Source organism: Bactrocera neohumeralis, chromosome 4 (assembly GCF_024586455.1).
Source record: "Bactrocera neohumeralis isolate Rockhampton chromosome 4, APGP_CSIRO_Bneo_wtdbg2-racon-allhic-juicebox.fasta_v2, whole genome shotgun sequence".
In the NCBI taxonomy this organism is placed as follows: domain Eukaryota; kingdom Metazoa; phylum Arthropoda; class Insecta; order Diptera; family Tephritidae; genus Bactrocera; species Bactrocera neohumeralis.
This window is the reverse complement of record NC_065921.1, coordinates 89,240,320-89,253,283: the sequence shown is the minus strand read 5'-3', so window position 1 is coordinate 89,253,283 and position 12,964 is coordinate 89,240,320. Positions and strand designations below refer to the sequence as shown.

Sequence of the window (12,964 nt, the reverse complement as noted above, 5' to 3'; positions counted from 1 at the left end):
GTAATCTAATCACTTCAAATTATTGAAGAGAAGACGGTCTTATTTTTATAATTTAACTCACTGAACAGAAGTTAATGAAAAATGACGTTAGTATACGAGGAATGTGGACTTACTAATAGTAATGTATCCCGAGTAGATCCTTGGTATCTGTTTATGAGTTCTGTTATTATAGATCACACACTTATTCGTGTATAAGCTCCTTCAATCTTCATTCGTCGAATTATGGCATTGCTTTGAGAAATATATGGCACAGCAATGTGAAAATTTTAGAAAAGCATCCCCACACTTTCAGGAAAGACCTTTAATTTTTTTTTTTGGAAACTTTGAACAAAAACTTTGTACAAAAAATATACATATAAATAAATAATAATAAAATAGCGGTTAAACAAAATTTTGAAAATTTGTATTGAAACGTGTGGAACCTTCGAAGAAAAGAGGTACTTTCCCTGTAAAAATAACTGAAAGCTTTCGAAAATTTGATTAATTTGCTACTAATTTTATACTCATATTCGCGCAGAAAAGTTCGTGCTTGTGTTCTGAAAACTCTTTGGAATTTTTACTGTGCCAGGACATTTAAGCATAATTTGATTTTAAGCTTACACCAAATAAATTCCCACAGTTTTTGAGGGACCAACAACTAAACTGAAATATATATTTATTTATTTTATACTTTCTGCTACGGAAAACCAAAAAAAAAAAAAACAAAAACAATGTGCAATTAAATACAATGTAAATGCAATTAAATACAAAAACAAATGCAACAGTGCACTCGCCGCACAGATGTACGCCGCCCAATTGTCGTCGCAGCAACAGAACATGTACGTGCCCCAAACTACTTACACACACACTTAGAGCTAAGAAAGCACACGCCTAACAACGAAACATAGAAATCTAGAATCATTGAGTCTTAGTATGAGTATTTAACTAACAAAAGTAGATTGTAGACTAACAAATTGCAGAGCAATAACAAACATAAACAACTACTAATACAACAACAAACAAACAACAACAAAGAATAATTATACCTAAGTATGCGCTGTAGAATTGTTTATTAATTTGCTTGCCGCTTGCCGCTTGCCGTTTACTGCTGACAAAGCCATTTCTTTCACTTTTTTGTTATTTTTATAATCTCAAGTCTTTGCTTATTGGCCAGGGCATTGCCAAAGTTTTTATTATACGCACAATAATTAAAGAAGAAGTTATGTCAAAAAAAATATTTTGTCGCAGCGTTGAAACCATATTTTGTGAATTTACTTATTTGCTCGCTTTTAGCACATTTGACAATGTCCTGGCACTTAAAACTTCCACAGTTAGTTCTAACAGTCTACTTGCGCATACTTAACACACACACACGCACACACACACCAACCAACATACGCATTGTAGCTTTATGAAAGCGTTCTTTTCTAATTTACTAATTCTCGCCTCTCTTTTGAAACCACCACTCTCCACACCCCTCCCTCAACGCACAGGTTTGAGAAGTTGGACATAACGCCAAAGAGCGCGCAGAAAATCAAGCCAGTCTTAGAGCGCTGGATGAAAGAGGCCGAAGAGAGGTGAGAGTATGGAAGAAGTTCCACACGTCGACGATCTCAAGCTCGAACTCGTTTTTTACTAACACTTGAATTTTCTCTCATTTTACACACTCGCCGTATACAGTCACTGGAATCGCTACAAATCTGGCCAGAATCACCTAACCGACTACATAGGCGTGGAGCCGTCGAAGAAGCGCAAGCGACGCACCTCGTTCACGCCACAAGCGCTGGAGCTGCTGAATGCCCACTTCGAGCGCAACACACATCCATCGGGTGAGTGGTAATTTCGAAAATGACATTTCTCCAATAACTTACCGCCCGCGCTTTTGCTAACCCTCTTCTCTCTCTACTCTTCCCACGCTAGGCACCGAAATCACCGGCCTGGCGCACCAATTAGGCTATGAGCGCGAGGTGATACGCATTTGGTTTTGCAACAAGCGCCAGGCGCTGAAGAACACCGTGCGCATGATGTCCAAAGGCATGGTGTAGGACGCCATGCCCTACGACCACTTTCCGAGCACTTTCTGAATGTGAGTAAGGCGCAGGCGGCAGCACGAAATCGTTGAAGCGGCAGCGGTGTTGTGACGTCTCGCTTGAAAACCGATTTACTGCGGACACAAAAATCGCCTGGCAGTCCTTTAAGCACAACACTGCTGCACAAACTGTAAATTAATTTAGCATTTATTCCAATTTGCCTCTGCAGCATGCAAGTAATCATTAGTTATGCATTAAATATATATAATTTTGTAAACTAATTACATCACTTAAGCACGGCAACACTCAATACTCTAATGGCTAGCTATTGATTTATACTAAACTAATGCAACAGCACGCGCTAATAGTGCGAAGACAAGTCTCCTTTAGATCCAAAAAGGTTCCAGTGCATACTGTACAGCTCATTCTTATAGCTACGAAGTTATGTTCGTCCTAAGCAAAAGTAAATTAAGTAAGTGTGCAGCCTTGTGTGCCACACTTTCCTCCTACGAAGTCGCAACAGTATGTCATAAAAGTATAGATACCGAGAGTTGTATTGTATAGCATTTCAAAAGGTATTTATTTGAATTGTGAAAGAAAAGTAAGCACGTGGATAACAATTGAATCGGCACACTCGTCGGCATAACTGTAAATATGATATTTGGTGCATAAAATACAATAACAACGCAAGCGCAGTGGATGTTCGGGAGTATTCGCAGAGACTAGGAAAACTCAGTTGATTTTGAAATGCTCTTATTCGATGTAAAACGTTAGTTTAGCGTATGTACGCTGCGCTTGCGTATGCATAATTGTGGAAAATATATTAAATTGGCAAATAATAAATTAAAATTAATCATCCAGGCCATGGCATTGTAAATGGTGTGTCATATATGTATGTATGTGTATGTTCAAAACAGTCTACACAATAATATTTATGTTTATTTGTATGCATTATTAAGCAGTAAAATAAAAGTAAACTAAGCATAAATAAATACTAGCAACCAATTAAATTAGTCCAACTAAACATTGTATACGAATAGCAAACTAAAAGCAAGGAAAAATACAAAGCATCTAAGCTATGTGTGTATAATTTAGCTGTAACAGACACTATCACTTTGTTAATTCTCCATTTAATTTTGTTGAAAGTTAAATTGTTGTACACTCTTTATGTTTTCAACTTTACGTTACAGTCTGTTAAAATAAAATTTCTAATTATGTTAAAAATTTTTCTACCATTAAGTCTCATTTACCGTGTGTCTTGTGTTGATAAGTAGATTTTATAACGGTTATTTCTTCATTTAAACTGTTTCCGCCTTTTCATTATTTTCATATTTTGAAATATTTTTGAACGCAGATTTGTTTTTATACCAATATAACATTAGTTAAATGAATTCGCTGAATTTTCAATTATTTTTAATAACATAAGAATTTAAAATGAACTTTTAAATATTTATTTCCACTAGTAATATTAAATAATTCAGCGCATAATAAATAAGTGTTTGAAAAGTTTATGAGAAATTAACATAAATGACATAACATAGCTGTAACCTACTAACAGAAATTCTATCCACATGATGTAGCATATTAACAGAGCATATTATTTTATTAACATACTCTGCTATTAATTATGTTATTTTAATAAGAGATAATAATGTAAAAGAAATAATAATATAACGGTTTAAATTTAAAGCGAAGCGTACTATTTAGCCCTAAGAGACGGCCGCAAGGCACTAGCGTTAGAGAAATACTTGTAATTTAGACAAACGAAAAATGTTAATAAGGCAAAAATTAACATAAACATGTTTAATGTAATTAAGCTTAAGGTTAAAGTAAGTAGTTATGTTACGCTCTGCATAGCTGCATGAAATTAAATGAAGAAAGACCCCAAACTGTACTAACATTAAAATAACTAAATAATGAAGTAATGAAATACGTGTGTATGCGTGAACTTATTTAAATGGATTGTAATAAAAAAACCAAAATCAAGAATATAAACGAAAAATGGAGTTTTATTCAATGCAAACAAGCGTATGGATTTTGAGATCAGTTCTCGAATCAGCAAACGGGGAAAAACTCAGGTGTCATGCAGCTAAGGTAAAATGGTTGCTTGATATAAAGCTTTCAAGGAGGCCAAATATTATGTAGAGATTAAAGAAGGTTGCCTCATATCGCAGTAGAGAAGTTATAGGGGAAAAAGTGGGGACTCTCAACCAAGTCGTAGTCAAGCAAGTAAGGTACTACGGTGTATTTGCCTGGTGGAGGGCGCTCGAAAAGGCTGCATTCGAGCAGAGCGGTTCCTATCCGCATCTTCGGTGCACTACAGACTACACCAATAATGACACTTAACGTCATTCTGCACATGGTGGCACTCCTGGGCTTTGCTGGTAAGTCTATTGCTGTAAAGTGTACTCTAAGACTCAAAGAAACTGAGTATAAAAAGGAGTCCAAACAGAGTTACGCTGAAAGTCTCTCCTCCTTCAATTGCATCGCTGAACACGTGTATCACACGTGTATAGAGGCAACTCGTGTTGGCTGTTTCTCCGCTCAATAGCCTCACAGATGGATCGAAGTTAGGAGCTGGGGTCGAAAAGGGGACCATCTGTAAAGAACTTAGCATCAAGCTACCGGACAACTATAGTGTTTTTCAGGCAGAAAAAGCTACTATTGAGTGGCAGTAGATTTACTGCTTCGGAGTGTAGCTTCGTTCAGAGTGGTGAGCATGCAATCCAACATCAGAGCGACGTATTAGTAGTGAGCTCGGAAATTATGCGCTCGAAGTTAGTGTCCGAACAAGAAATAGCAAAATGCTGAAAAGCAAAAGGTGAGGTGACAACATCCATGCACTTTCCTCTCTATTATCCAGTCCTTTCAAGATTGAGGCTGAGACATCTCGGCAGACACATCTTCACCGAACCAGCAAACAAAGTCGAAACTGACATTGGCCGCTTCAACAAATTTGTGATCGGCACAAAGCTCTACAAATATTTTTATTGAAACAAGCTTTTTTATTTCTAAAATCTTTATTCTAAATGTTTAACAAAATCGTTTTTTCGTAGCACTAAAATACAAATACACATTCATAAATCAACAGGTTAGCTGCTTTTCAATCACTTAACATAAGCTCCAGAGCTTTTTGCTTTCTGCGTAGGCGATACTCGGTGATGCCGTAACTGCAAAGAAATTAAAACTCAAATATTTCAGATATAAAAAGATTGTTAGTAACCTTCTGTCAGTTAAGTTCTGGTTAACCTTACTGATAGGAAGAGTCTTGGAACTGACAGGTGGCTCTTCAAGATATATGTATGTATATGGCTTTCGAAAACATTTAAAATAATATGCTAAATTTCAACAAAAATTCAGCTGATTCACTTATTAAAGTCTACTTGTAGGCGCCAGCTTATAACTCCACCATTCACAATTGTATTCTCAGTGAAGCTTACATATATGTCTTTTCATGTACTCACCCTGCACTTCCAATGCCGAGCACACAGAGCAGTATCACCAACTTTGTGGAAGTACACAACTGTGAACTGATTATATAGCCAATAACAGAACCAGTCGATTCCCACAAGCGGAAGTTGCTGTAGCCAGCGATGAGATGGTTCGGAAAGAGAATGCCATAAAAAGCTGCAAGCATAAAGACAAAAACCAATGTGACCAATGTCAACATTTAGCCGAGACAACAACGCAACTCACCATTCACCACGACCAACCATACACCATCGCAAATGCCCCAAATCGCCGCGAATGCACAATAGGTGACATAATCACCCTCGCGCGCCTCATAGAAAAACATATAGACGAAGAGCGAGGCATTCAGCAGCGCACAAGCGACGAACAGCGTGATGCGGCCCAGTTTCTCGACCAGAGCGCCGGCAATGCCCGCAGCGATGGCGTTGGCAACACCAAAGCAAATCATGGCGAAACCAATTTTCGAAATGCCCCAACCGCAGGCGACAAAGGACTGAAAGCGGTGAAAGGCAAAGTATGTATAAATCTCATGTAGAACATTTATGTAATAGTAGTGCGGAGACAATACTCACCCGTGTATAGTCCACGGCCAAGAAGGCTTCCTCCAAGCCAATGAACATTGTGATGGGTAAAATGAGTAGTTGGCGACGCTTGCGCAACAAATTTAGCGTAACGGTGAGCAGACGCAGCCCAGACATGCCGTCGCCAGAGTCGTTGCGACGAACGCCGTAGCTGTTTAGCGAGGAGTGAGCATTTAGCGGACGAGTACACTTAGAAATAGAACAGAAATAGAATATTGCTTTACCGTTTCAGCGAGTTGACACCGAAGAGCATAAGCACCACAGCTATGGCCATGCAAATGAGGAAGATGGAGGTGAGCAGTTGGATTTTCGCCGGTTCGGGTGGGGTCAAATTCGGATTCTCCTCAGCGCCAATGCCTGGACAAAAACGCGCACCACAGATCTCACCCACATGACTTTCCGAAGGTGGAGGCGTCGCGAGCGCTTCGAGTGTGGCATTCAGCTCCACAACGGCAGAAGAGCCGAAAGATAATACTGTAAGTAGAAAGTGTGGAAGTGTGAAAGTGAGAGAGGGAATGCAAAATAATGCAATTTTTGTGTATATTTACCTGAAGAAGATATCAAATTCCCCCAAACCTGTGCCATTTGGTAGAATATGAAGAAGAGCCCAAAGAATTTGACGGTATTCACATCTTTGCGTGACGCATTGCCACGCACTTTAGTCAGAGCCTCGGCGACTGTTGAGAGGTAAGTGCACTTTGAGCACCACAAAGGTCCACCACCAAAGCCGACCATTAAACCTGTAAGGATAACGCAAGAAATTGTAGAGCTTTTATGGTAATAAAGAGAAAGTACATATATACCTGCTGGTATGAGCGTCTCGAAGCGTGGATAAAACTGCGCGGCAATAAAGGGCATATAGGCGAAGAAGGACAAAGCCATGGTCAGATGACAGCCAAACCATCTAAAAATATGTTTTCATTACCAAAAGGTGTCACTGAAGTACAATCGAAATACATGTTATGGAATAAATGTTAAAGCTAATAGTTGGATGAGGTTCATTGTATAATATTCGATTCTTAATATATAGGGAAGAGCGAAATTCTTATTTTTTTAGAGTCAGTTGCCAATAAAGGATCTGCTATAGCTAAGCTGAAGTTTTTACTCGTTAACCACAACTCTTACAGCTTCCTCCGGCCACAATTGACATGGATTAGATATAGCTTTCTTTTTCTAGGACTATATATTTCTCAAAGTTAAACTCGTTGTCACTTAGATTACTTAGAGGCTTTAACTTAACTTGATTTTAACTTTTTAATCTCCAAATAAACAAACGTGGAACAGAAGGAGAATGAATATGAATGATATAAAAGATCTGTCTCCCCTTATCGAGCGGGAGGTTGCTCTCATCACTCATCTCCCACTAAGCAAATTAACTTAGCTTCTATGCAAGCAATACAGCCTAACTCAGTGGCTGATCCCTCCATGCAATATGGCAGCATATTAATATGCGAGGTCCAACAATTCACGATTGCATTCCAGTTGAAGCCACATGCCCCACACACAATGCCGACGCGTATCTGCAACAATGCGAAACAACTAAATACTAGCGCGCAACAACAGCAAAGCTAATATGCAAACAGACAAACAAAGTGTCAGATATTTGCACGGATTGCACAGCAACGGCCCAGTGTGCCGAAGGGGCCGTACTGTAATAGTACCGTTATGTTAACCGAAGTATACTTTGACCCTCCATGTTGTGCCCGCCCGCTTACACACTCAGCAGACTCAGCAGACTTAGCAAGCGCACTGGCCAAGTGTGTGTGGGTGTATATGTATAGATGTAAGTGTGTCGTTTGGCTTTGCTTGCTAACCTCCTACTGCTGCTTCATGGCGCTTTCATGGCATAACAGCTGTATCAACAAATAAAAGTTATTAAAAAAGCAATACACGACTTCTAGTCAGATACGTACATACATATGTATATAGAATGAGTGAAAGCTAACACTGTTGTTGTTGCAATGAAAACAATAGCTTTAGGTTAGTGGAGAGCTGGGTGTGTGCAGCTCTTATGTGGAGGTATTTAACTTTTTTGCGGAGCTGGTGGGAATGGCAATTATTGAATATTGCTAGCTGTGGTTTGCGCGAATTACTCGTTAGTTTTAATACTTTCTTTTGTTTAATTTTAGTTTTTTTTAAGAAATTCGATTAACTACATATAATAATGTTAATTGGAGATTTTCATAATTACTTTATGAATATATATATATTTTTTTATATATTAAATGTTAATATTCTGGGTAGAACAGGGTAGATTTAGATTGTAATCACGTTTCTAATACCCAAACGGTAACGTCAGAGACATTAAAATATAAATTATCAGCATAACGAGCTGAGTTGATTTTGCCGTGCCCGTCTTCTGTATACATGCAAACTAAACTCTCAGTTTTTCAGATAGCAATCTGATATTTGGCACCCGTCTTTTTCTCACTAAAGAGCTGCTCATTTCTTATATATAATAGTATAGCTGCCATATAAACTAACCGATCGAACTCAAGTTCTTGTATGAGAAACGTTTACATTTGACAATATATCTTCAAGAAATTTTACATGGATTATTGCTTAAGACAACAATGTAACCTCCGAAGAATTTTTTTAGATCGGACATCTATAACATATAGCTGTCATGTAAACTAACCGATCGAATAACCGATCGACTCCTTGTATGGAAAACTTTTTTACTTGACGAGATATCTTCATAAGATTTGGTGTTGATTATTACCTAAGGCAACGCTATGATATTAGAAGAAATCTTTCAGATCGGACATCTATAACATATTGTTGCCATACAAACTGAATGATCGAACTCAAGTCCTTGTTGGGAAAACTTGTTTATTTGTCAAGGTATCATTCACGAAAGTCGGCATACATTGTTATTCATCATATAGCTACAATATCTGAAGAAAATGTTAGATCGAATCACTATAGCATATAGCTGTTATATAAACTGACCAATCAAAATCAAGATAAAGATCTTTTTATGCATCTTTATGCGTTAAAAACTACATTTATGAAAGGTATTATACCATAGCTTCGGTACAACCGAAGTTAACAATTCTTCTTGGTTTTTTTATATTGTTTACATTTTTCTGATTGACTCAATAAATTAATATTAATATCTTTTTCGTTCACCTTTGTATTCCAAATTTTTTTGCATTTTAATAATTCATATTTAGTTACTTAAATATAGGTATTTGCTTTACTACAAACAATTATAAATATTAATACTGAACGGCCACCACAAACTGTTGCTGATTTTAATCCTCAACTGAGTCACAAAAGCCTTGCCGTTGTACCTCAGCCTCAGCTATAAATCTGCAATATACTTTACAAGTCAGCATCGCCTTGACTTAGCTTGAAATAATCCCAACTTTGTTGGCTTTTGCTGCAACTCGCTTATAGTCTTCTTAAGATTTGTTGTTATTGTAATTCAATAGCAAATTCAGGTCAAGAAATTAATATGCCGAAGGCTAAGAAAACAGAATGGGCAAATAAAATTGGGTGTGGTGGGGCCAAGATAGATTTTGTAATATCAAATTGAGATTCTCTAACAAATGAAGGGATAATCATTTGAACTACTAAGTTTGTAAGCATACCGAAGTGTCTAGTATGTGTTAATAAGGTTAAGTGTATGTACATATGTGCCACTTAAGTAGTGTGCCTTAAGAGCCAAGTACTTATTTGTCAAACCATAGAGGCATATCAAAGTTCTTTGCAGTGCATTCAACGACTTGCTTCATTTTCCGTACTGGAAGCGCACTAAAATTACGCTATTTACTGCTTAAAAGCTGGCTAGGAAAATAAATAGACGCACACAAGCAGACAAGCAAACAATGCCGTTTTTATTTTCTTAAAATGTTGCCCGGCATAAATCAGGTACAAAGAAGGAAGTGCCAGCATTTCCGACTTCATAAATTACAAAGGAAAGGAAACGCTCGACTTTATTTATTGATTACAATAGCTTGCCGAGCAGGTAAGGCTCGAGCGCAAAGCGAAACTTAAGCTTTCATTTAAAATATATGTATTTGTGAGCATGCCAGATAAGCCTAGAAAATACAACAATACTTTGTTTGATTAGCAAATATAGAATTGATTACTTTTGAAAGCAAATTTCAATATTTTACAGTTATTATTTATTTCAATGGAGCATGTTTCGAAACGCTTCTTCTTTTGTATACAAGCAATGGCGTTAAAATTATTATGGCAGAAATATTACTTATTGCATATAAATATTTGTATACATATATATGTATACATTAGGATGGGTCAAAAAAACGAATGTCTTATTTTCGCTTAGTACTCTGAAAAATTGGTTAGTAGACACGAAAGGCTGTCCAAGTAATTTGAGAAATACTTATGTATATATATGCATTAGGGTGGGTCAAAAACACTTTTTTTCATTTCGTATTCTGAAAAATTTATTGGTAGACACTTCTCAGATAGGCTCTTCTTGTAATTTGAGAAATACAAATAAATGCATTAGGGTGGGTCAAAAGCCGAATCTTTCTTTAGTACTCTGAAAAATTGGTTAGTAGACACTTCTTCGATAGGCTCTCCTTGTAATTTGAGAATCACATATATGTATATACCATTGGGTGGGTCAAAAGACGAATGCATTTTTTTCGCTTGGTTCCTTGAAAAATCGGTTAGTAGACACTTCATAGAATGAATTTCCAAGTAATTTGTGAAATGAATAAGTACTCTGAAAGTTTATTGGTAGACACTTTTCTTAGAAGCCTCTTTAAGCATGAGTTAAAATAAGAACGTATACTTGGAGATGCTTTCTTAGAGGTGTCTGGCAATACATTTTTCAGAGCACGCAGAAAAAAATTTTGATTTTTTGGCCCAGCCTGTAGCGCCTTCGCTTGGCCGCACACTCAAGTCAAAAATGTATGACTTCAATTCAGCATAGAATAACTGTACAACTCTGTGCTGCCTTTGACACATACACACACACATTTATGGGGGTCGCACTCACCTTATAACTGTCATGGGTAGAAAGATATTGGATAAAATCAGCGAGCCATAAATGACGGCGAGCGTCGTGGTGCCCAGCGCCTTGTCCGAATTCACCGAGCTCTGCAGATTCGAAGTGCCGTGGAACGCTGTGAACTGTATCATAAACGCTAGACCAATAACAATGACGTTCTTCGTGATGATATGCCGCTCGCGTGGCTCGTAAGTGCGCGCTGACAATTTGGCCGCACTGCTGCCGTTGCCGTTGCCGGTCACAGCGCTGCCATTTATATCGACATTCGAATTCCCAATGCCATTACCGTTACTCAGCCCATTATGCAGTGCGATTATTATGGTGTCTGTTGTATTGTTGTTGGGACTGCTGTTATGATTATTGGACGATTCATCATCGCTGTGCTGTTCGGTGACATTGTAACTGTGCCTGTGATTGCGGTTTTCATTGTCAGCCATTCTGGGATTAATGTCCAACGACGTGACGCTCGAAGAAGTCAAATTGCCCGTGCGGTTGGATAATTACTGTTGTGGCTGCTGGATGGAGTGGATGAAAAGAAAGAAACAGAAAAACGAGCAAAAAATTAATGCGGCACTTTTAATGGCAAGCAGAAATATAAAGTCGCAGAAGTTGCTGCTTAGCAGCCTTCAATAAATTACAATTATCTTGATGAGCAGCAGAAACAGATGAGTGATGTTGTAAAATAAATTTACTCTGAGAAATTGAGAGTCCCGCGGCCATATCCAATATGCTTCTCCGCATTAATGGCTGTGGCGTGAATATTTAGTTTAACTGATTCAAAGAAGAGTGAAACTCCCTTGGACTTTAAATTCAAACCAAAATTTGCTGGCCGGCGCTGCAAAGCGCTGAGATTTCATAAAGTGCCAGGAGAGCATTTCAGTGAAGAAATTCCATTCCAATCATGTTCCAAGTTCGCTTAAGTGTGTTGGCCCTAAGAACCTTGATTTGCAATGAACACTTACAATTAAACGAAATTAAAAACAAAGTGCAGGCAATCTGTGCGCTTTTGTGGTTGCTTGGCTTTCCAATTCATTGAAAGTTCAGAATCAAACCGCACGAAGTGTGGCAAGGTACAACACCTACTTCTACAATCAAACACGCACAGACCCCTGCCTTTGAAGCATTAAAAGCCAACACATGCGAACCAAACTAAGGTCGAGTACGTGTGAACGGCAGATCGTTTGCCTCGATATAGAATAGCAGGGTGAAGCAGCAAGGCGAGGGGCGGCGAGAGCAACGCACATTCAAACGGCTCCGCGCCCCACATGCTCGGTATGTAATTATATAAGCAAAAGCTCTAAGTAAATAAGACGAAATTCTGAGTTAATTTGTTTGTATGTGAAAACCACATGCTTCACACACACACACACACGCATGCTTAGTTGAGCGTACTCGTTTAGAAGCACACTCACGCTCACTTACTCGATTTGATTCCCGATGATTGCTGTTACGGCGTGCGGTAATTGGCTATGCGTGTGCATGTGTGTATGCGTTTGCTTGCGGCTGTTGCTGTTGCTTTTGTGTTGTAGCGGCAGTTCGCTTGCGGTATTTAACGTTGTTTGTGGTGTTAACAAATCAGTCAATAAACACATCAATGTATAGGTAATTGAATTTGCCGTACGGGTAGTCTGCTTTTAGGCGCCTTGGCGTTATCTGCCATTTACATGTGTGTTTATGTGCGCACACAAGCGAACCGGCGGTCTATTGACGTTATAAATTGCAACCGAAAATATTTTTTTTTTGGGTTTTTTAAAATCTGTTGCCAAGTTCAGCAGCTTCGTGACCTATTTGCTCCCCTATTTTATAGTTATTAAGCACTTATTTTGCTGTTGATTGCTATGTTAGTTTTCTAGCATTAATTGAAGTGGTCCACGTGTCACTTATTGGTTTTGGTGATTAATCATTAGCCTGGC

General features: G+C 38.2%; 2 protein-coding genes across 14 annotated transcripts in view; one reads left to right on the top strand and one right to left on the bottom strand.

Moving 5' to 3' along the window:
• Positions 1-4,011, top strand: part of LOC126754802 (hormone receptor 4) — a 156,128-nt gene extending 152,117 nt beyond the window's left edge. For 4 of the 7 annotated variants that reach the window (XM_050466934.1, XM_050466931.1, XM_050466932.1 and 1 more), the window contains 4 exons: positions 765-818; positions 1,473-1,556; positions 1,660-1,808; positions 1,900-4,011. In XM_050466934.1, the coding sequence (XP_050322891.1) occupies positions 765-818; positions 1,473-1,556; positions 1,660-1,808; positions 1,900-2,024 (412 nt within the window). In that variant the 3' untranslated portion in view covers positions 2,025-4,011. Of the gene's footprint in view, positions 1-764; positions 819-1,472; positions 1,563-1,659; positions 1,816-1,899 lie in introns of those variants that run through there. The other 3 variants (XM_050466938.1, XM_050466935.1, XM_050466939.1) reach the window with 3 other exon arrangements.
• A 999-nt stretch (positions 4,012-5,010) lies between these two features.
• Positions 5,011-12,964, bottom strand: part of LOC126754812 (UNC93-like protein) — a 33,558-nt gene continuing 25,604 nt past the window's right edge. For 3 of the 7 annotated variants that reach the window (XM_050466966.1, XM_050466970.1, XM_050466971.1), the window contains exons 2-9: positions 11,040-11,566; positions 6,865-6,965; positions 6,610-6,801; positions 6,286-6,535; positions 6,053-6,212; positions 5,706-5,973; positions 5,474-5,636; positions 5,011-5,179 (exon numbers count right to left, since the gene is read on the bottom strand). In XM_050466966.1, coding sequence (XP_050322923.1) covers positions 5,113-5,179; positions 5,474-5,636; positions 5,706-5,973; positions 6,053-6,212; positions 6,286-6,535; positions 6,610-6,801; positions 6,865-6,965; positions 11,040-11,488 — 1,650 coding nt within the window. In that variant the 5' untranslated portion in view covers positions 11,489-11,566 and the 3' untranslated portion in view covers positions 5,011-5,112. Of the gene's footprint in view, positions 5,180-5,473; positions 5,637-5,705; positions 5,974-6,052; positions 6,213-6,285; positions 6,536-6,609; positions 6,802-6,864; positions 6,966-11,039; positions 11,567-12,473; position 12,964 lie in introns of all 7 variants that reach the window. The other 4 variants (XM_050466967.1, XM_050466969.1, XM_050466968.1 and 1 more) reach the window with 3 other exon arrangements.